The sequence below is a fragment of the Physeter macrocephalus genome, chromosome 15 (assembly GCF_002837175.3).
Source record: "Physeter macrocephalus isolate SW-GA chromosome 15, ASM283717v5, whole genome shotgun sequence".
In the NCBI taxonomy this organism is placed as follows: Eukaryota; Metazoa; Chordata; class Mammalia; order Artiodactyla; family Physeteridae; genus Physeter; species Physeter macrocephalus.
In genome coordinates this window covers 50,923,485-50,946,867 of record NC_041228.1, presented here as the reverse complement: position 1 = coordinate 50,946,867, position 23,383 = coordinate 50,923,485, and the positions used below count along the sequence as shown (strand labels likewise).

The 23,383-nt window shown below is 38.3% G+C and overlaps 1 protein-coding gene across 1 annotated transcript in view; it reads right to left on the bottom strand.

Annotated features, from left to right (window-relative positions):
• Positions 1-1,943: 1,943 nt before the first annotated feature.
• The window catches only part of CNGB3 (cyclic nucleotide gated channel subunit beta 3), a 157,020-nt gene continuing 135,580 nt past the window's right edge, over positions 1,944-23,383 (bottom strand). The window contains 4 exon segments of the mRNA XM_024126962.2: positions 1,944-2,252; positions 4,428-4,602; positions 4,839-4,985; positions 21,992-22,110. Coding sequence (XP_023982730.1) covers positions 1,992-2,252; positions 4,428-4,602; positions 4,839-4,985; positions 21,992-22,110 — 702 coding nt within the window. The 3' untranslated portion in view covers positions 1,944-1,991.

The following is a 23,383-nucleotide window of genomic DNA, read 5'->3' as shown; positions in this document are numbered from 1 at the left end:
GGACTTCCCAGCCTCCAGAACTGTGAGAAGTAAATTTCTGTTGTTTATAACATACCCAGTCTGTGGTACTCTTGTTATAGCAGCCTGAATGGACTAAGATAGTTGTATTTTATAAAGCTCTAATTTTACCCATGGCAAAAGGATTGAGAAAGGTAGACAAGTGATTAGAGCTGATAGTTGGTAAAAAGTGATTATCTATTTGAATTGAACAGAAAATATGAACTGAGTTGTTAGCATTGAAGTTGAAAAAGAAAAGACAATTAGAAAAGTTTAAGAAAGAAAAAGGATTTGGTGACACTATATAAGCAAAGGAAGAGTTACTAATTATTCTTAGATTTGAGTCTGAGAGACTGGAAGAATGAAGATATCTAAAAAAGGATAGTTTGGGAGGGGAAATGAATGACAGGGGAAGAACATAGAATGTAAGGAGAGAACATATTATTCACAAGTTCAGGACTTTTCTCCTTTGGTTTTTTTTTCCTATTATCAGACTTTTTTCAGGCCCTATTTTTACCTTTTCTTTCTGGCTCTTCTAATCACTCTTGATAAACTCCCATTTATAAAGTAAACACTATTTAACAGTTTCTCTCCATTCCCTTAAATCCTGAAAAACACCACCCAACCTTTTGTAAAAGTTGTCATGTTTCTGTGATACTTGAACAGTATATTAAAAAATGGCGAATACCAAATGATACGTTTTATTCTAGTGATTAATTTTACATGGTTTGCTGAATGCATCTATTTTGTAGGCTTTTTGGCTAATATAATTTGTTAAAACATTCTGCAAAGTGCTGTTACAATGACCATCTTCTGGGACTTGGAAATAGCCTTATTATACAGAACTTAATATTATACCCTAAGGGCATTTATTAGAATGGAATTCTGTATGTATTATTACTTCCGACAGCAGCCTGGCTCTTTTAGCCTCTTCACAGCTTGAGACTTTGGTAATTATGCTAATGCTAGCTGATTCATGAGGACAACTTCCTAAAACGCACTTAATTAACTCGGAGATTTTGTAAACAGCTGTACATGTAGGTTCTGCAAATTGCAGGGATATGTCAATCTGACATGTGTACAGTCTGCCTTCCTAACCTCGTCACTTTTTACTAAAGCTGAAAACGAGAAGCTCAAATCTGACGTCTTCTGAAGTAAATGCTTGCAAAAGTTTCTGAGATGTCACTTTAGCCTCCATGAAGATGGGGACAATCTGATTCCCCCTGTTTGAGTCTGTTGAGCCAGATGAGCCTTTTAAGTTGATATGAGGGAAAATATTAAAGTTTGTTTCTTAACAAAGGGTACAGTTTTTCCAACATGTTGCTGCAATGTGATTTTTCTTGTGGGTTTGTTAGTAATGCTGACCAGCAATGCTCTTCAGAGGACTCCTCTGCAAGTTGGGTTTTACATCCATCTGCTCCCTTGTTTGCTTCCCTTCAGTCCCAGCTGCTGGGTTGATTTGATACTTGACTGACTCATCACCCTGCCTTGAATGAAAATCACCCAACTTTTGACATTTTATTAAAATCTCATACTCCCAAAGTAAGAGACAAATTCATATACGTGGAACATTTAACCAAGACTAACAGTGCGATGCAAGACTTTAACACACACACACAATCACACACACTCACACACAATTAAGAGAAAAAGTTAGTGAATCATTTCAGAGCCAAGACCAACCTAATCAAAATGGAGAGAAGAAACGTCATCAAGAAAGAACGGAAGAAAGATAACCTACTATAAACAATTAGGAGAAATACCAATTGCGCAAAGCTAATGACAATGGAGAATAGGGATGGTTTTTTAATAATCTTCTTATTGCCACTGTAGAAGATCACACTCTCAGATGAATCCTAGAAACTAAGCTAGGGATTTGTCTATGGTTTCTCAAGGGTCCCGGCAAGGTATTTTCCTCTCATTAGTTTAAGCTACCATCCAGACTACAATCTCTTTGGGAACTAACTAGATTGTATCTAAACATAATCAAACATTTATGGCTTAGCCTTTTCTTTGGCTTCAATCATCAGAACCTCTTCCCCAGCCTCCGCAGAAGGAGCCATGCTGATGATGAGTGATTGACGGGTAGTTCCTCTGGGTAAAACTGCCCTTCTAATTGACTGGTGCACTTCCTCAGCTGTAATAGAACTTGTTCGACATTTGGATGTTTCAGGTGGTTTCTCTGCTGGCTCTCTTCCTTTATCTTCATATTTTTTTCCTTTATCCTCTTCTCCTTCGGAGTTTTCACTTTTTTTCTAGAAGAAACAGTTATTGAAAAGAATTGGTATTGAAATCATAATCAAGGACGTTGGAGTCTTTTGATTAATATGCAATAGCTAAGCATCACCACTAAGACAAAGACTGTCTGAATTAAGTTAATAAGGAAATCATGTCTGCCATTGACTATCATTTAACTAAGTTTTCTGATACGCTGGAGAATGGGGCTGAGCTGTCACATTTGAATTCAGTGTTAGTCCACATCGCGTTTTTGTCCCTGCCAAGGAATTCACTTCCTGTTGACCCTCGTGGTCTCTGAATTATTAGACTTAGTGCTCAGGACTCTTTGCTTTTTAAATATTTACTTATTTTATGAAGATGAAATTTTAAATATTTATCTTTTAATAAAAAAGTATTAACCAAATACCATATAAATACTCTAGAATCTCTGGTGTTCCTCCAGCATAAGTTTATGGGAGAACTTCAGGGAGAAATTCATATCTCTTTCCTAGTACAGTCTTCTCCATTTGTCCCATGGGTGTTTGATATGGCTTTAGAACCTATTGTATTTAGTGTCATCTGTAGAAATTTCATAGTAAAAAACATACTATGCTCTTTACTGGTGATGCTTGAGATCAGTTTGAGAGAAGCTTGTACTGGGTATGAATGTGTACATATAAAGTTGAGAGGCTTACTTAACATACTGACTTACATAGTTCTTTAACCCCATAAGCCTTTTACACAAAGTATTATTTCTATGCCGATTAAATAAGGCATTTGGTATACACTGATTTTCATCGCAGTGTTGTGTGTGTGGCAAAGGAGGAGGCAAGTTTTAGTCTCTTGAGTGTGACTGACTTTTATAATATTTGCTTTACCAATTTCCTGAAAGAACCACAGCCTCCCATGTCCTACAGTTTTAGAGATAGCATAAGGACTAGATTCAGAAAACCTGAATTCCTGCTGTTTTTCAGTATCTGCGCTCATAAGCTTATCATGAGAATCAAAGAAATATGAAAAAAAAAGAGAAAAGCAATAACATTTGAGTTTCTTGACATTTCTAGGAATTGGGAGACAGCTTGGTGTAGGTGTGGAAGTCTGAATACCCAAGTAATAGCTTTTGCTCTGTCATTGATTGTGATCTTATCCAAATACATTGATCTGGATCTTGGTTTCTTCATCTATAACATAAAAGCTTGGATGCAATCTATGTGGTTATTTCTGTCTTTAAACCTTAATGATAGTAATTGAATGAATATTAGTGAAAATGTTTATTGGCTTACTGGTAAAATGTCATATATTTATAGGTGTATATGTATGTCTATACATATACAGTTGATCCTCATTATTCATGATAGTTTTGTTCTGTAAAGTTGCCACAAACACTGTTAGCAAACCCTGACCTATCTCTCCTAGGGGTAATGCAGGTTTAGGTTCCTACAAGCCTCTGACTACAACATTTTTGTCAACTGCTCAATACATAGCCTTGTTTTATGTGCATTTCTATTTAGAGACACCTTATTTAATATATATTGTTTATTCATTACACTGAACTCACAGCCAACAGTACTACGACTCATGCCTAAATGAAGCTTATCTAACACACATGTTTCTCTGTAAGGCACATCAGAGCATTTTTGTGCTTAGGAACACTAGATGGTGCTTTGGCGATACGCTTGGGGGCCATTTTTAACAGTATTGTGGGGGGAGATGCACAAAAATGCAAAAAACATGGCAAAAAATAGACCATGAAAAGGTCACTTGTTTACAGTGTGAGAGTTGAAACAAGAAGGCAGAGTGTCTCCTTGTTCAACCTCAGCTGGGAACATGTGCCTCCAGCAACTTAAATTTTTTGCTGCTCTGCACATGTATGTCTGTGAATACCCCCAAAACACCATAATTATTGATTTTGAGGTTACAAACACATTTCAGTGAGTAGGCAGATTCACAAACACAGAATCCACAAAAATGAGGGTCGACTGTATTTATGTATATATACATTAAAACTATCCATAATAAACCCGTAAGGATTAAATGTGATGTTATATGGGCATAAAGTAAAATAATAATTGCTATATATAAAGTATTAATTATTTGTATTAGATGAATCCAGATTATCCCAGTGTCTGAAATGGAATTAAAGTAGGAGCTTGTCTGGGTGTCTTTAGTCCAGTGGTCTCTGTTACAGCCCTCCTTTCCCTCTGCCTTATTACCAGAATGGTTTGTTCTCTCTTCAGTGTGAGTAGTCTTGCAAGACCTGCTTTTCCTGAGCCTCCTAGGAGAGCTTTAAACATTTTGGGTGTCTCTTGTTTTGGTGGGAAGAGAAAGGCAAGTCCTTTATTTGGACAAGTTGTCCCTGTGCCTGGAGCCTTGTTCTTTAGAAGCACTCTGTGGACAAGACAGAAAGGCCATTTCAGATAGTACTGTGAGAGTTATGGAAAAACTTACCAGAAATACTAACATTTCTCCTAATCTGTGAAGTTTTCAATGTATAACTGCATAAACAGTTGTTTGTTAAGTGTATCTCATGGATAAAGTTGATTGTACCCACCATAGCACAGTTCTCATCTTAGATTTTATGAAGTAAAACCAACTCCTCTCTAATGGGGTTTTAAAGGTTATACCTGGCTTTCTTCATGAGGAGCTTTTCAGAATCTGGATAATGCACTAGAATTTCTTGGAGGGTCCTTTTGTCCAGAGTTAAAAGATTGGCAAAGCCATGGGCCACCACGTTGGCAGTTCTACGGTTTCCTCCTCTTGCTGCTAGAAGGCTGTAAGAGAGAAAAATGAATCTTTACCACCAGTTTCAATCTTCCTCCACCAAAATCTTTAAAAAAAAAAATCAAATATTAGAACCATTTATACTGCTTCAGAGCTCATTCCCTGGATGTGAGAGTTCAGATGAGTGTGCAGAGAGTCAAGATGTGGTGGCAATAGAAGTGGCAACAGATTTCAATGCATTTTGCATCTAACTCCCACCTCAAATCAAGGCCTTGTAGCCATCAGAGCCCTGGGAGATTCTTCCTCCCAGATTCCAGAAGTGCAGACTCTCTTTGGACTGGGTATCCTCCATTTGCTCTTTCAGACTAACTTTTCATCCTTCCCGATCCTCTTTGCACTCCAGGAAGCTGACCTCTGTGGACTTGCTCTCTGATTTTCATTTGGGTTCAGCCAATGGGAAATACAAGTAGGAAGTCAGAAAGCAGGAAGAGAGTGGGGTTGGCACGTTTCTTCCCCCATTCTTCCCTGCCAGGCCTTAGGTTAGCAATGGCTGCAGTTCCTACCAAAATCCACAGCTCCTGGCCATCTCCTGGAAGTACAACTCCCACAGATTTCTTTCTGGGCTCTGGTAATGTGCCCTGCCCTTGTCCCCTTGAGGACTGGCTGTGGAAACAGCTCCCTTGTAGCTAGCTTCGAGATGTATCACCATCTCTGTTGGGTAGTCTTAGATTTTCCTTCTAATTTCCTTTGATTGACTTCTGTCAGTAATCCCTTTATTAAAGTCTTCTTAGTTAACTTACTTAAGTGTACCTTCAGTTTTTTGTCTGGACTCTGACAGATCAAGCTCTGACATCAAATCTTAATGATACGCTGGTTACATTAGGTGAATTTAATCTCTTCCTATATGTAACTCCCAGGTCAAATTGTTTCTCAGTATCATAAATTGCTCTGTAGTATAGTCATTCTCATACAACTTCCCACTTGGAATGTCAGAGAATTTTGGACTTTATATCTCTCAGGGACATAGCTGGGGCATTTTGTGTTTGGGAAGTAACCAATAAATAGTTATAAAATAAATGAACACTCGAGTGAATAAAACAAATGAATAGAACTTCTGTCATTCACCAATAATCTGGAAAATAAGGGTTGGTCTTTGAAAGCAAGACAAGAAAAAACACATTTCAAATGTTTAAAAAAAACCACTACAGGCTCTGCAGTGAGATGGTAACACAAGATTCAATCTCTCGGAGTCAACCATTTAGAAATGGAGAAAGAAGGCTCACATTAATAAAAACAATCTCCAGGGGTCGAAGAGACTGAGAAAGCATTCTGGCAATAGGAATGTTCACATTTTCACAGCCCTGCCTTTGGGGGCAATGAGATGTGAGAAGCTGCATGGGTGCTGTGCCTGAAGATTGATATCAGACCATGTGTATTTCTCCAGCTGTTGTTGCAGAAAAGGGAACATTTTCACTGGCTGTTAATCATTAAAAAACTAACATAGGGTTTCAGCTCTGACATGTAAAGAGCTTGGAAGTTGTCACTCCTGTCCTTACAACATGAAAAAGTTGAACAAACTGAAAACCAATGACTTTTCTCGGAACTGTCAAAGAACTGAAGTTGCAGGGTCAACTCCCATCCGAATCTGGGGAGACAGGTGAATCCAGAAAGCCACAGCCAAACCTGCTTACCTGGAACAGAAGCCCTTGGAGCTGTAACTGGTAGGAATACCTAAATGGTAATTTCGACAAATTGCTGTAGGTTGAGAGTAGACTATCAAGAGAGGGAGAAACTCTGAGGGCCACAATTATGGGGAAACTGATACTTTTATAGGTTTTACCTTGAGAAACTTTAGCAGATTCTCATGGTTGAGAGCCAAGAAAGATCTGCCTGTTGCTCTGGCAGTAGAAGGGGATGATTAATCATTGTAAAATACACCCAGAATATATTTGTTCTCCATTACAAAGGTCTACTATCCAGGGGAAAAGATTACCAGAGTCTTATCCTACCTGGAGGAAGGGCATTTCTCTCACCCCAGGCACCTCTGGCCTTCCTGCCTAAGGGGATAAGAAATACCTGTGAAGATCACACCCCAGGGACATAGATCCGTTAAAAGACTTAGATTTAATCATAAAGTTAGAGCTCTCCCCCTTACCTTAGCACTATACCAAAGGGGATTCTGTATAGTAACATTGGGTTATAACTGCAAAATTCAGGCTTTCTCTGAAGAGCAGTACTAGGGAAGGCCAAAGTCAACAGAGGAGATAGAAACAAAGTCACTAGAGAAATTTAGAAGCTCTAGCACCTACAGCTACAGCAAACATTAAACACAGCCCAACTCCTAGCCAGAATAATATAAAACCTCATTCTAAAGACCTGTTTACCCTCAGTTCCTACTACCCATTACATCATGTATAGCTTTCAACAAAAATTACAAAGTACACTAAAAAGCAAGTAAAATACAGCCTGAAGAGCCAAAGAAAGCATTAGAACCAGACTGAGATATGACACAGATATTGGAATTATCAGACAGAGAATTTAAAATAACTATGATTAATATGTTAAAAGATCTATTGAAAAAAGTAGGCATCATACAAGAACAGATGGGTAATGTAAGCAGAGAGATAGAAATTCTAAGACAGATTCGAAAGGAAATGTTAGAAATAAAAAATACTATAACAGAAATGAATACTGACTTTAATGGGCTCATCAGTAGACTGGGCATGGCCAAGAAAAGAACAGATGAGCTTGAAGATAGGTAGTAGAAAGTTCCCAAATTGAATGCAAAAAGAAAAAAAGGAATGAAAAAAAAAACCACCCCAAAATCTAACCAGAACAGAACATCAAGAACCATGGGACATTTTCAAAAGGTTATATATATATATATGATATATACATAAACATACATCATTCTCTAGTATTAGAAGAGCCACCTGAAGTAATAATGGCCAAAAACTTTTCCAAATTAATGACAGACAACAAACCACAGATCCAGGAAGCTCAGAGAATACCAAGCAGAATAAGTACTCCCCCACCCCCATTCCTAGGCACATCATATTCAAAGTGTAATAAACTAAAGACAAAGAAAATCTTGAAAAGAGCTGAGGGGGGGAAAAGCCTTACATATAAAGGAACAGGAATAAGAATTATAGTGGAGTTTTCATCAGAAACACTGCAAATAAGAGAGTGGAGTGAAATACCAAGTGTTGAGAAAAACAAAATCACCCGCCTAGAATCCTATGTATAGTGAAGGTATCCTTCAAAAGTGAAGGAGAGATGAAGATTTTCTCAGAAAACCAACAACTGAGGGACTTTAACATTAGCAGACATACCCTTAAAGATATTGAGAGAAATTCTTCGGGAAGAAGGAAAATGATACAGATTAAAAATTTAGCTCTACATAAAGAGTGAAAGACATGGGAGAAGGAATAAGCAGAGGTAAAACGAAAGTCTTTTATTTTCCTTATTCTTAATTGATCTAAAATATGACTTTAAATAATAAAGTAACACTGCATTGGGTGATTGTAGCATATGGATAAGTGAAATGAATGATATCAGTGTCTTAAGGGTTGGTAGGGAAGGGCTGTTATAATGTTCCTGCACTACATGTGAAGTGGTATAGTGTTAATGTGAAGGTAAACTTAGTTTAAAATGTGTATGGCAAACACTGAAGTTTTTTGAAAAGAATTATAATTGATAAACTAAGAGAAAAGAGAAAATGGAATCTCCTTTCCTGAGGTTTTCTCCCCAAGACAAGCTCTGCCTTCACCCTTTTTTTTAAGTAAGAGAAATAAATTTTACTCTGTCATCCATCCATCCATCCATCCATCCATCTATCTGTCTATCTACCTACCTATCTTCCTGCCTATCTATGTATGAAATGGATGTTAATATTTGAAGGACAATGATTGGATGAGCCTATTTCATTCACATTCCTGTTGCCTTGGACATAGGGCAATCCAGTAGTTAGGCAGGGCTGGATGGCACTGGAGAGCTTAATTTGGACCTGAAACTGTCTCTGTGTGTGTCAGACTATGAGAGCAGAACGGAAATAACATATTTAAATGTCAAGTTATTTTGAGATTTCTCAAGCTTTAATTAAACTTGCCTACAGGTTACACATTTGGAGTGCTTGATGAGTTTTTGAACGGAAGAAATAGTCTGTCTGCCAGATGGATTTTGCCCAAACTCTCTCAGCAATGTTTAAAATAGCATCTTTTTTTTCCCTCCTGTCCACAAAATGCTTCTCCAGCATTACACCAATGGAAAGTTTCACTCATTAAATAGCTTAGTAAGAAGATCCCTAAATATTCCCAAGCCCACATAGTTTCTGAAAGAGCACGTGCTGGAGGACAAACAGCCGAGGTTAATGGTAAGTGTCCCCAGATCAAAAATACTGAACAGAGCAATGGCCCAGGAAACAAGGGAATGGATTCTAATTCTAGGTCCACCTTTGTTTGCTGTGACCTTAAAAAAGAACTTAAGGACCTTTTAGAATTTTACTCCAATCATGTATTTATTAAGTGCCTATCACGTATTCAGCAGGTAAAGTAGTGCAAAAGGAAAAATAGTAAAGCATGGTATGGTTTGTGGAAAGAGTACAGATTTTGGAACCAGATAACTCTACCATTTTATTTATTTATTTATAATGTTTAATTTAAAAGAATTTAAATTGAACTATAGTTGAAATCTACCGTTTATTAAGTGTATTTCTGAACAAGATACTTAATCTCTCTTTTGGGTTAACAAGACCACCTTTTAGTACCTTCTGTACTATAGGTATCTGATTAGCTTTAGGGAGAGATAGGTGTTTATAGACTGCTGACAGTCAATTATGAAGGTGTAATTAGGTAAAACTCCTGGCTGAGACGTTTTAAACCCTAATTTGGGGTATGTAACTGTAACAAATAACAACAAATATAATAAATTTTATTACACAGGGTTCTCCAGAGAAACAGAAAAAATAGGACATATACAGATATATATAAAAGGAGATTTATTATGGGAATTGGCTCATGTGGTTGTGGTGGTTATGGAGTCTGAGAAGTCCTACAGTCTGCCATCTACAAGCTGGAGACCCAGGAAGCTGGTGCTGTAATTCAGTCTGGGTCCAAAGGCCTGAGAAGGGGAGAAAGAGGAGCCCCTGGTGTAAGTCCAGGTCTGGGTCTGAAAGTCCAGAACCAGGAGCCCTGATGTCTGATGTCTGAGGGCAGGAGAAGATAGATGTGCCAGCTCAATCTGAGAGAGTGAATTTGCCCTTTCTTCACATTTTTGTTCTATTCAGACCCTCAGTGGATTGGGTGATCCCTACTGCATTGGTGAGGGTGATCTTCCTTACTCAATCTACTGATTCAAATGTTAATCTCTGCCCAAAACACCCTTACAAACACACACCAGAAATAATGTTTTATCAGCTATCTTGGCATCCCTTAGCCAAGTCGACACAAAAAATTAACCATCATAGTACTAGCGTGCCAAAAGTGGATAAGTGAATGAAATCAGTGGTGTGAATGTCAGAGGGAGAAGGTATATTTAGTGTGGGATGACCTGTATGTGCAAAACTCTGTAAATGTCAGGTATAAATAGCAATATGAAGATTATATATGTATGTATGTAACACATATATACATATAATACATTATACATGTATAATATATATACTATACACATGTATACTATATATGTATATAATATGCACATATATGCATATAGTATACATATAGTACATATACATATAATATGTACATGTGCACATATACACAAATGTATATATACATATAAACAAATGTATATGTATTTATATATACATATACATTTCTGTGTGTATATATCAGAAAGAGCTAGAATATTCAGATAGTCCCTAGTCAGTCATTCATTTCCAGTTTTTTCCAGGGCTGCCACATACGGCATCATAAATTGTGCACTGCATACACAGACTATAATGTGACTGGAACACAATGTGCACAGCCCTTTTTCACAGAGCTAGTTTATCCAGAAAGCACTCACAAGGATAAGTAGAATACAAAAGAGCATAAGTTGAAAGGAAGAGCAGAAGAAAAACAAGAATGAAAACATAAAATGTGGTTCATGCAAAAATGCCAACTTTGTTACAAGAGGGCTTCAAATTTGGCTTTAAGTCTCTTATATCATAAAAATCGATGGATTCTTAGTTTTAAGACAGAAATATCTGCTGAAGGGCTTTAGTAGAGATGCCATTATGTAAATTGGTGGACATGTTCATATTCTGTTATAGATGCAAAACTAAGTTTGCCAGCACTGTTTGTGATGTGGTCCTCAGTAAAGGCTGTGTGTCACTCCAAAGTCCAGTTCCGTAGGAGCAATGCTGTGGGTGGGAAGGGCAGTCAGTACAGTGCATATCAGATACTTATCTCTCTCTTTGTTTTCAGTGGTATCTAGAATATCTAGAGAAAAATAATCCTCTTAAACATTACCTTTCTCAGCAGGACTTTTGATAAATAGTTTTTTTCTATGAGTTTGAGATTGTACAGACCATTTTACTTTGGAGGCCAATCATGCAGAACCATATAAGGAATTCACTGTATAAATTGAAAAGAAAAGGAAAAAAAGAAATTAGTGATAAATTAGAAGTGTGTAGAAATAACATACTCCATAATGACCTTGATACGATGCCAAGTTCTGGGGCTATAAAGATGGTTAACATCTGAAGCCAAAAGGGAACCCTTCTACATTGTTGGTGGGAATGTAAATTAGTACAGCCCCTGTGGAAAACAGTATGGAGTTTCCTTAACAAAACTAAAAATAGAGTTACCATATGATCCAGTAATCCCACTCCTGGGCATATATCTGGGAAAGAAAAAAGCTCTAATTTGAAAAGATATATTCACCCCAGTGTTCATAGTGGCACTATTTACAATAGCAAAGACATGGAAGCAACCTCAGTGTCCATCAACAGATGAATGGTTAAAGAATATGAGATATAGATATAGATATAGATATATAAAATGAAATATTACTCAGCCATAAAGAAGAATGAATTAATGCCATTTGCAGCAACATGGATGGACCTAGAGATTATCATTTGAAATGAAGTTAAGTCAGACAAAGACAAATATTATATCACTTACATGTAGAATCTAAAAATTAGTACAAATAAACTTATTTGTAAAACAGAAACAGACTCACAGACATAGAACACAAACTTAGGGTTACCAAAGGAGAAGCGGGGGGAGAGATAAACTGGGAGTATGAGATTAACAGATGCATACTACTATATATAAAATAAACAAAAGGATTTACTGTGTAGCATAGGGAACTATATTCAATATCTTGTAGTAAACTATAACAGAAAAGGATTGAAAAAAGAATATAGATATACACATATATATGTATAACTGAATCACTTCGCTGTACACATGAAACTAACACAATATTTGTAAATCGACTATATTTCAATTAAAGAAAATCTGCCCTCAAGCTGTTTGTAATCTAGGAGTGAGATAAGCGTGGGCAAGGGTTGTCTAGTCGACTAGCAAATATTGATAATAACATTAGTAATAGTAGTATTACTAGCTAATATTTTTAAGTGCTTACTATGAGCCAGGTATTTTTCTAAGTTCTTTTTTGTATCAATACATATAATGCTTTTCAATCCTATGAGGTAATTAGGTATTGTTATTACTCTGTTTTAATTGATGAAGAAATGAAACCTCAGTTGAGGACCTCACCCAGAGTCACACAGCTCATTGTTGTGGAGTTGAATGAAAACCTAGACAGACTTCTTAAACAGATAAACACAATTCAGAATGATTAATGCTTTGATAACTGTAAAAAATGAGAATGTTTCCTAAAATGAAGAAGTTTCTTGTCTAAAAGCATACTCTCATATGTAGAATTGTTTCCTATAATAGAAATAAAACTAACTCTGAATACTATCTATGGAAAGAAGATCAATAACATCCAATGCTGAGTGAGAGATGACAACTTCATATATCTGTTCTCATTAAGCAAATTTCCAACTGGATTATATTTGGAGTGCAGGAGGTTAGGTCACCTGTGTAGACTTCTATGAGTTATTCTTTTACTCTTTTCAATGTTATTGGAAAACACTTTGTTGCTTGAAAATTTTTACCACTTCACTAAATATAAATCCTAACAAAACTTTTGTGGGTGAGCAAATATCAGAGGATGTTCTAGTGTCACCGCTGCCCAGACTGCTTGCTCTTTGCAGATACTTTGATATTCATAAAACTACTGCAAACTACTACACATGTTAACCTACATTTTTGAGAAAAATCTCTATGTATGGATTTTTATCAGAGTTAAAGAGTTCAGATTTCACAGATACAAAACATGTAGTCCTCTTTCCCCCAGGAAGTCTTGATTTCAGAGTTGAATTGGCCTTAGAAGAAGTGGATAATCAGGACTTCCCTGGTGGCGCAGTGGTTAAGAATCCGCCTGCCAGGGCAAGGGACACAGGTTTGAGCCCTGGTGCGGGAAGATCCCACATGCCACAGAGCAACTGAGCCCGTGTGCCACAACTACTGAGCCCGCGTAACAACAGAAGCCACCACAATGAGAAGCCTGTGCACTGCAACCAAGAGTAGCCCCCCGCTCTCCACAACTAGAGAAAGCCCACACACAGCAATGAAGACCCAACGTGGCCAAAAATAAATAAATTTATTAAAAAAAAAAAAGAAGTGGATGATCGATGAAGAATCTAGGTAAAAATTCTAAAGAAGGAGAGGAAAAAAAGAATAACATGCACAGTTTATTCCATGCCCTCTTTATTTATATCAAGTACCCAGGAGGATATATGATACTCTGGCTAGAAAATACTGTATCAAACAAACTAATATTCTAGCTTAACTCTGTGTTTCTTTGGGGTCAAAATAGCTAACAATGTCATATATTAATGACCACATGAAACTGGTGAGGTAGGTTCTTACCTACACTTACTGACATGGAAATTGAGGTCCAGAATCTAGTGAAGTGACTTATTCCAGAACAAATACTTATGAGTTTCATTGCAGAAATTCAAATACAAGACCAGAGTTGACTTCAAGTCATGGAGTCTTTTCTTTACACCCTAAACTCTAATGCTGCTAATGAAGCCATTGTTATTGTTCTAATGATACAGATTTGCCCATGGATATTAGAAAAATCAGAGAGGAAGCCAGTTGGGCTGGTCGTGATAAGCTCTACCAATGTCTGACAATCAGATTCTTTACTCCCTCTCTGCTATTCCAAATGGTGGTAAAGAGCCTTGATTTTCATAGAATTAGAGTCACTAGATGAAGTCAGTTTAGGAGGAATCCTGAGACTATTTGAATACATGTTTAAACAATGGTACTGATAATGTAGTTGTTCACAGGAATATTGTGAAACTTTGATGAGGTTTGCTTTTTGCTCTAAGCAAAAAATGCTACACAAAGAGACTATATTAAAGAAGGTAGTGAAAATATAAACACATATTTTAACACAGGTAGTATTCACAGGATTGAGCCAGATAAAAATGGAAATGAAAAGTTTTCTCCCTCAATATTTATCAATCTTCTTACCCCTGCTCATACTTCCAATGTATCTACTATTTCTATCTTTTAGGAAAGGCAGGGTAGTGGATGAAGGAATAACAGACTTATTCTGATGAAGAATAGGAATATGGAATTAAAATAGTCCGAAAACCTAAAAGTCTACCTTGGTACTCTCATTTTGAAAACTGAGTGCTCATGTAAAATAGGCAAACATTGTTTGGAGGGAACAAAGAGGTTTAAAATTACTTTTCAAAATATTTGGCCTGGACTTCCCTGGCGGCGCAGTGGTTGAGAGTCCGCCTGCCGATGCCGGGGACACGGGTTCGTGCCCTGGTCCGGGAGGATCCCACATACCATGGAGTGGCTGGGCCCGTGAGCCATGGCCGCTGAGCCTGCGCGTCCGGAGCCTGTGCTCCGCAACGGGAGAGGCCACAACAGTGAGAGGCCCGTGTACCGCAAAAAAAAAAAAAAAAAAAAAAAAATTTGGCCTTTTCACAATGGTATAGAGAAAATATTTGTTAAATATGCAGAATGGGTGATTTGACCAATATAGCTGGTGAAAAGTCAGAACTTAAATACTTTAAATAAAAGCCAGACTATCTAAAACGTATGATATATCACTGCCTAAATTCTGCTCAATAACTTGTTATATATGATGAAAAAAGGATATTGTACAAAGGAAGAAATGCAGAAAATAAATGATCACATTTATGAAAATAAATAGGCCCAGAGGAAATTAATTCATTTATCAAATATTTATTGAGGACCTATTATTTTCTAGGCACTATTTAGAGAAATGCAAATTAAAACAACTATTAAAGTGCAAAACCAACTGAGAATAATGAGGTAATATCACTGATACTACAGAAAAATAGCTATACATTGCATGTTGTATCTTAAATTGGTTCAATTTTCCTAGAAAATCATCTGCCCATATATTCCAAGAGTTATAGAAATGTTTCTACCTTTTGACCTAGTTATTTCATTTTGGGGAATAAACTTCAAAGAAATAAAAGAAAAGCAAAATGATTTTACAAAGATAAACATAGCAGTCCTATTCTTAATAATAAAAACTGACAAAAAGGGTACAAGACTGAATATGCATATTCATGACAAAATGAATGTGTATTAGTACATTTGCAAAGATAGAAGATAATTACGTTAACTTATTTATTCAATGACTATTTATTAGGCACTTATGTGGGCCAGGCACTGCCCTAAGGGCTGGGGATCAAGTGCAGATCGGGTGTGGCATCTGCTAGGGACTGTGTCTGTGTACAAAATGGAAAAATACAGCCTCTCTGGGCAAATGCAGTCCTATAGGTGTAAAGCTTGGCCAGAAAAATGCCCCCTTTTGCAAAGTAAAGGGCACCTGTGCATGAGGGGGAGTGTAACAGCGGGGCTTATGCTCAGGAGTGGAGTGCAGGCTGCATTCCAGTTCTCCCAGGCCCTGCCTGGACATCCTGATGCAGAGCACAACTGGCACAGCTATACATAGTAGTCCTGGTGCTTATGATTTAGTGAGGAAGGAAGAAAGACACTGAAGAAATAAATGCACCAGCAAGTGCATGATTACAAAGGTAAGTGTTCCAAAAGATAGGAATGTAGTCCAACTAGAGAATATAGCAAGGACACCTGGGTGGTCCCTATAATGGAGAAAAAGAAGTCCTGAAAGTAGCTCAGATTAGGTTAAAGGGGTGGGAAACCTATATGGGCAGAGGTAAAAACTCCCCATGGCTGCTATGGAAAACAGTAAGGAGATTTGTCAAAAAATTAGAACCACCATATGATCCAGCTATTCCACTTCTGTATGTTCATCCAAAGAATACAAAAACTAATTTTAAAAGATATATGCACTCCTATGTTCATTGCAGCTTTATTTACGATAGCCAAGAAATGGAAACAACCTAGTTATCCATGAATGAATGAATGGATAAAGAAGATGTGGTGTATATACACAATGCAATACTACTCAGCCATAAAAAGATGAAATCCATTTGCGACAACGTGGATGGACCTTGAGGGTTTTATGCTAAGTGAAATAAGTCAAAGAGAGAAAGACAAATCCTGCATGTTTTCACTCATAGGTGGAATATAAAAAAACAAAAACAAAACAAAATAAATGAACAAACCAAACCAAACCAAACCAAAAACAGATACAGAGAACAGGGTAGTAGTTACCAGAGGGGAAGAAGGGTTGAGGGAAGGTAAAATGGGTAAAGGGGGTCAACTATACGGTGACAGATGGAAGCTAAACTTTTGGTGGTGAGCACACTGCAGTATATGCAGAAGTCAAAATGTAATGTATACATGATACATATAATGTTATAAACCATTATTACCTGAATAAAAAAGATTTTTAATTCCAAAATTAGGAAAAAATAAACCACCTCTCCATTGCTGGATGGCATGTGGCACATTCAAGGAACTGAAGTCTGGATTAAAGAGAGCAAGGGGAGTGGGGTACACCCTGCAGTAGAGAGGTAGGCAGGGGCTAGACTCTGCAGGATCTTGTAGGTCAGGCAAGGACTTTTAGATAAAAAAGAAGATGTGAAAGCACTGAGTGGTTTTAAGCAGGAGGGCAATGACATGATCATACCTGTTTGTGAAGGATCCCTCTGGCTGCTAGTGGGGCCTGGATTACAGAGGGTGTGGTGGTTGGAGTGGGAGACTTGGAGCAGCCCTGCAGTTGTCCAGTGAGAGAGGGAGGTGGTATGGACGGAAGTGGGGTCAGTGGAGAAGGTAAGGTGCAAACAATTAGAGACACACTTTGGAGGTGAAATTGATAGGTCTTAGAGGTGGACTGGCCAGGTAGGGTGAGCTGAAGGAGTGTGAAGCAGACCTTTTTTTTTCCCCCAGTAAATTTCAAAAGTCAACAATGTAAAAAGTTTAGTATTATATTAGTTTCCTGAGGCTGCTGTAACAAATTACTGTAAAACCAGTGACTACCAACAACAGAAATTTATTCTCTCACAGTTTTGGAGGCCAGAAGTCAAAAATCAAGTTGTTGGCAGGGCTTTGCTCCCTCCCGGGACTCTAGGAGAGAATCCTTTCTTGCCTCTTCCAGCTTCTGGTGGCTCCAGGAGTTCCTTGGCTGTGGCTGCATAACTCCAATTTCTGCCTTGGTCTTCACACGGCCTTCCCCTCTTTTCCCTGTGTTTGTGTGTCTTCTCTTCTGTCTCATGTGAGGACACTTGTCATTGGATTTAGGGCCCATCCAAGAAAATCAAGAATGAGCTCACCTTAAAATCCTTAGATTAATTATATCTGCAAAGACTCTCTTTTTTTTCTTTTTTTCTAAGTAAGGTCACATTCACAGGTTCCAGGGGTTAGGGCATGGATATATCTTTGTGGGGGCCAACATTCAACCCACTACAGGCATTATGTGAATACTCCTTTACATACCCTCTTGTACAGGCTATCAGGACTGACCTTTTTTTTTTTTTTTTGGTGTGGTATGCGGGCCTCCCTCTGTTGTGGCCTCTCCCGTTGCGGAGCACAGGCTCCGGACGCGCAGGCTCAGCGGCCATGGCTCACGGGCCCAGCCGCCCCGCGGCATGTGGGATCCTCCCAGACCGGGGCACGAACCCGTTTCCCCTGCATCGGCAGGCGGACGCGCAACCACTGCGCCACCAGGGAAGCCCCAGGACTGACCTTTGTGCACACATATTGTCTGCACACTTTATTTTCTCCACATGTCATTTGAGAAGCACTGAAAGGTCTGCCTTCAGTTCTCAAATAACCTCAAGCAATTGCTTAATCTGAAGGATTGGCCCTTGTGAAGGCTTTGTACTCTGTAATATCCTGCGTATGCTCCATCATTGAATGCAATCCATACATTTTATCACCTGGTATTGGAATCTTTTTGTTTCCTTGTCTTTTATTTGTAAGGCCCTTGAGGGAAGTGATTGTTTCTTGCTCACCATTCTTGTTCACCATGCCAGGCATGGCCTTCTTTGAGGCACTTCACATTATACTGTAAGGGGTTATGAATATAATTTTCTGTTTTTTTAAATCAAATCACAATTAACTACTTAATTAATCAGAAATTTCTGAATAGCACCGGCAAATTATTTTGAATGGAGGCAGAATATCAATGAAAATCAACACATTGTACAGTTTTTATATAGCTGCTGGTGACATAAAGATGAAGTTTTAGTTCTTACATTTTAATAGCCTAGTCTGTTGAGGAGATCCATTTGAATGAATTGACTATAAATTAGTGGTAATTCCTGTAGTAAAGTCACGAATGAAATACTATGAAAGCATAGAACAAGGGGCAACTAGTTGTTTGGGGGTGGTTAGAAATGACTTCAGAGAGGTGATATCTGAATTGAAGTCTTGAAAGGTGAATAGGTATTTTCCAGGGGGAGGACATTCCAAAGGGAGATGAAACCAGAAGGGATTTCTATTGAAATCATAATAGCACTAGCAAGGGTAAAAATTCAGATGCATTTCAGGAAAAGTGAGATTTTAACAGTTGCAGAAGGAGGATAGGAAGTGGTTAAATACATTCGGTGAATAAGACTTGGCAATAATTGTAATTGTGAAAACAAACAGTGGAGTCAGTACTACTCCAAGGCTATCCCCCGGCAGACCCTGAGTCTCTCTATTAAAAATGGGGTGTCTGAACTCCTCAGATGTTAATTGGAAATGTGGTCTGGGTTTTCTCCATGACAGGCTCTAAATCTATATTTTAGTCAGGGCTTTGCTCTTTTGGATTAGTACATAATGTCCTTGAAAGCCCTCAGTTCTTTTCTTTCTTATTTTTTCCTAAGAAAAAAGAACCTTCGTTAAAAAGCTACATGATAGTGCTGGATGTAGCTCATTTTAACAAAGGTCACAGGTTTTTTGAGTAGTAAACACAATTACTAGATCTTGCCAGTACCTAGATGTTTGGCAGGCATGCCTCCATTGCTGGAATAAATAACTAGAGCTCCAGGGGCGTATGACAGCTGTGGGCCTGTGAAGCCTGGGGGTATCTGGGAAGAGGCAGATGTATCATATTTCTCCTCAACCACAGCCAAGAAGAGAATCAAGACAAAAATCTCCCTTTTGCTTGAATCAGCCGATTACTGAGCGAATTTAGAGCTCGTCTGGTCTACTGGTTTCAATTTGGCCTTAGAAACCCAGTGGGTCATAGGAGATTTATTTGAGAAGCTGCTGTCAAGAATTTAAGATTCCTTTCAATTGCAACTCAGCAGCACCTGGATTGTATTCGTAGAGTATTTCCTACTGTGATGATAGCATCAGCAATTAACATATTTGTATTTATAAAGCTTTATTCTTCAGGGAGTACTCAACCCTTGGGAGAGGTCAGCTAATTAATTTCTGCAATGTTTGAGATTAGACTGTTTCTTGTTTTATGACCTTGAAGATTACAGTGATTATTAAGTCACTAAAATATTAAATCACATTTGCAAGTACTCCTAGTAAGGAAGCGATAGAAAATAGGCAAAGAACACACAGATCTGGACATTCTGAGAAGTGTTTCCACCACTGCCCCAGAGTAAGACCCTTAACACGAGTGCCCACCCAGTTTTAAGCAAGGAGGAAAAATAAAAAAGAGAAGGCACATTATCAACAGAGAATTAACATGATTCAACATTCTAAGGAAAACTAATTATGCTAATATAAAGTCATCTGAAATTATTCATATCTCTGGAACTCTGAAGATAACTTCTCAGCAGCTATGAAATCAGAGGTTGGATGAACCACCTTTCTTCTGTGGTGTGGTGGAAAGATCACTAGGCCCTGATCCATGAAACTCGTGTTTGAATATTGTCCCTTTCACTTACTAGCTATGTTATCCTGGGCCAGATAATTGACACCTTGGAATTGCAATTTTTCCAATCATGAAATGGATATGTTAATAACTGCCTGACAGTGCACTCTTGTCTTTACCCTAAGAGCCAGCATCCTAGTTCAAGACTCCATCATCTTTCACTTGAACCACCGCAACTGACTTCTAATTGATCTCTATTTCATTCTTGTTTCTTTACTGCCTCTTTTCCACATAGCTGTTAGAGTGGTCTTCTAACATCATAATTCACATTGTATCATTCTTTTGCCTAAAATCCTCCACTGGTATCCATTGGTATTTAGAATAAAATACAAATTCCTTACCATGGCCTAAAAGGTCTGTACAATCTTGTCTTTGCTCACCTCTTGGGCCTCATCTCCCCACAGTGCCCCTTATTTGCTGAGCTCCAGCCATACTGACCTCTATGACATTCAACTAGATATGCTTGCTCTACCTCTAGGCCTCTGCCCTTGCTATTCCATCATATGGGGGGCTCTTCCCCCATGTCTGGATGGCTGCTCCATTTACTCTCTCAAATCTCAGTTGGAATATTATCTGTCCAGAGAGGTATCCCTGACCATTATATGTAAAGTAGCATCCCCAGTCTCTAACAATTTTTACCTCTATAGCAGTTATCACAGTGTGAATTTATCTTGTCTAGTTTATTTATTGTTAGCTTTCTCCCACAAGACTGTAAGCTCTTGTTTACTGTTTTCACAGTACATTCCCAGAGTTTAGAGCAATACCTGACTGTCTAGCATGTACTAGGCACTCATAATAAGTGTTTATTGGATGAATACATGAATATGTTTAAATACAATAATACATATGGAATGTTTAGCCCACCGAATGCTTGAATTTGCTGTCTGTAGTGTTAGACCTTTGTATCCATGGCTTGTGCATTCACATATGGGTTGTGCAATCCGGTTTATTGAGTCCTGGTGTGTGGAACCCTCAGATGAGGGACCCACAGACGCAGAAGGCTGACTCTACTATGCCATTTTACATACAGGACTTGAGCATTGGTGGATTTTGGTATCTGTGGGGGTCCTGGAACCAATATCCTCATAGATACTAAGTGGCAACTATTCTTACTCTTGGGGACTTACTTGTAGGATAAACTTCTCCTGACCAATAGGAAATAATAATAACAATAGTTAATATTTATTGAGCTCCTAATAGATGCTGGACATTGTTCTAAGTGCTTTTCACGAATTAATTCACTTACCAACCCTCTAAGATATGCACTATTGCTCTTCTAATTATTAAGATGAAGGACAGAGGGTTCAAGTAACAAAGGAGCAAAGATTGTAAGTGGTGGTACTGGGGTTTGGACTCAGGCAATTTGGTCCCACAATGATAATCATTATCACTCACCTAATCAAAACTATTGTCTTAGCCTGGCATTCAAATTCTCCAAAAATCTGACGACTAACTCTCCCAATCTCTTCTTTCATCATTCATCCATTCATTTCTTCACACATTCATTATTCAACATATATTGAGCATCTACTTTATTCTAGGCACTGACCTAGGTCCTGAGCCTAAAGGGCTGAATGAGCTAGGTCTTTTGGGGAAGGGAAAGGATAAATAGAAATGTGAAAATCCTTATTTTAGCAATGCTGTCAGCACAATCAAACCATTGGTGAATTTGAGCGAGAACTTTACTTATTTTATGACCCAAGACTTTTCTTTGATAGCAAATAACAGACTTCAATATTACAAGGTGTCTTTTAGATACCTGATTTCTCCAAACACTGCCCCAGCTTTCAGAGTAACCAGAACTTGAGTGCCATCAGCTCCTCCAAGAACTTGGACTTCTCCTTGCTTAATGATATACATTTCCTTGCCAATTTCTCCCTATATGCCAAATATAAAGAGGAAATGGTAGTCACTTTATTCTTGACAATTATGCCCCAAATTAAAAGATATAAACTCTTCTAGAGGGGTAAATGTAAATGAAGGAAGCAAGGAATAGAAGTGTAATAATAATTATCTTAAGACCTGAGGTAGTTATGGACATCAGTTTGACATAACATGTGAAAGGAAATTACAAGGAAAGTGATACCCTCTAAAACCTAAGCACTGTGTGCCATCACTAGACAGGCAAAGATACTTCAGTCAGCACATTGTTTTAAGAGTGGGATTGGAGAGAGGAAATAACAGATTGTAAGCATATTCACCTTAGCTTTGGTGATGACTGCTATGCTTTGAAGAAGTTGCTTAGTTTATCCAAAGAACATGGGTTACAGTAATCTAAAAGTGAACTCTACTCTTCTGCCTATAGCACTGAGGTCTGATTTTAGTAAGTGGGGCATATGAGATGCTTAAGCTATTATTCTTGTTCCATATTGAGAAGAAAGTGTTAATGCAGCAGGTTTTAAAATATATATATATATATATCTTTATTGTAGTATAATTGCTTTACAATGTTGTGTTAGTTTCTGTTGCACAACAAAGTGAATTAGCTATAAGTGTACATATATCCCCATATCCCTTCCCTCTTGAGGCTCCCTCCCATCCTTCCTATCCCACCCTTCTATGTCCTCACAAAGCATGAAGTGGATCTCCCTGTGCTATGCAGCAGCTTCTCACTAGCCATCCATTTTACATTTGGTAGTGTATATATGTCAATGCTACTCTCTCACTTTGTCCCAGCTTCCCCTACCCACCCCGTGCCCTCAAGTCCATTCTCTACATCTGTGTCTTTTTTTTTTTTTTTTTTTCCACGGTATGCGGGCCTCCCACCGTCACGGCCTCTCCCATTGCGGAGCACAGGCTCCGGACGCGCAGGCTCAGCGGCCATGGCTCACGGGCCCAGCCGCTCCGTGGCATGTGGGATCTTCCCGGACCGGAGTACGAACCCATGTCCCCTGCATCGGCAGGCGGACTCTCAACCACTGTGCCACCAGGGAAGCCCTACATCTGTGTCTTTATCCCTGCCCTGCCACTAGGTTCATCAGTACCATTTTTTTAGATTCCATATAAATGCGTTAGCATACGGTATTTGTTGTTCTCTTTCTGACTTAACTTCACTCTGTATGACAGACTCTAGGCCCATCCACCTCATTACAAATAACTCAATTTCGCTCCTTTTTATGGCCGAGTAATATTCCATTGTATATATGTGCCA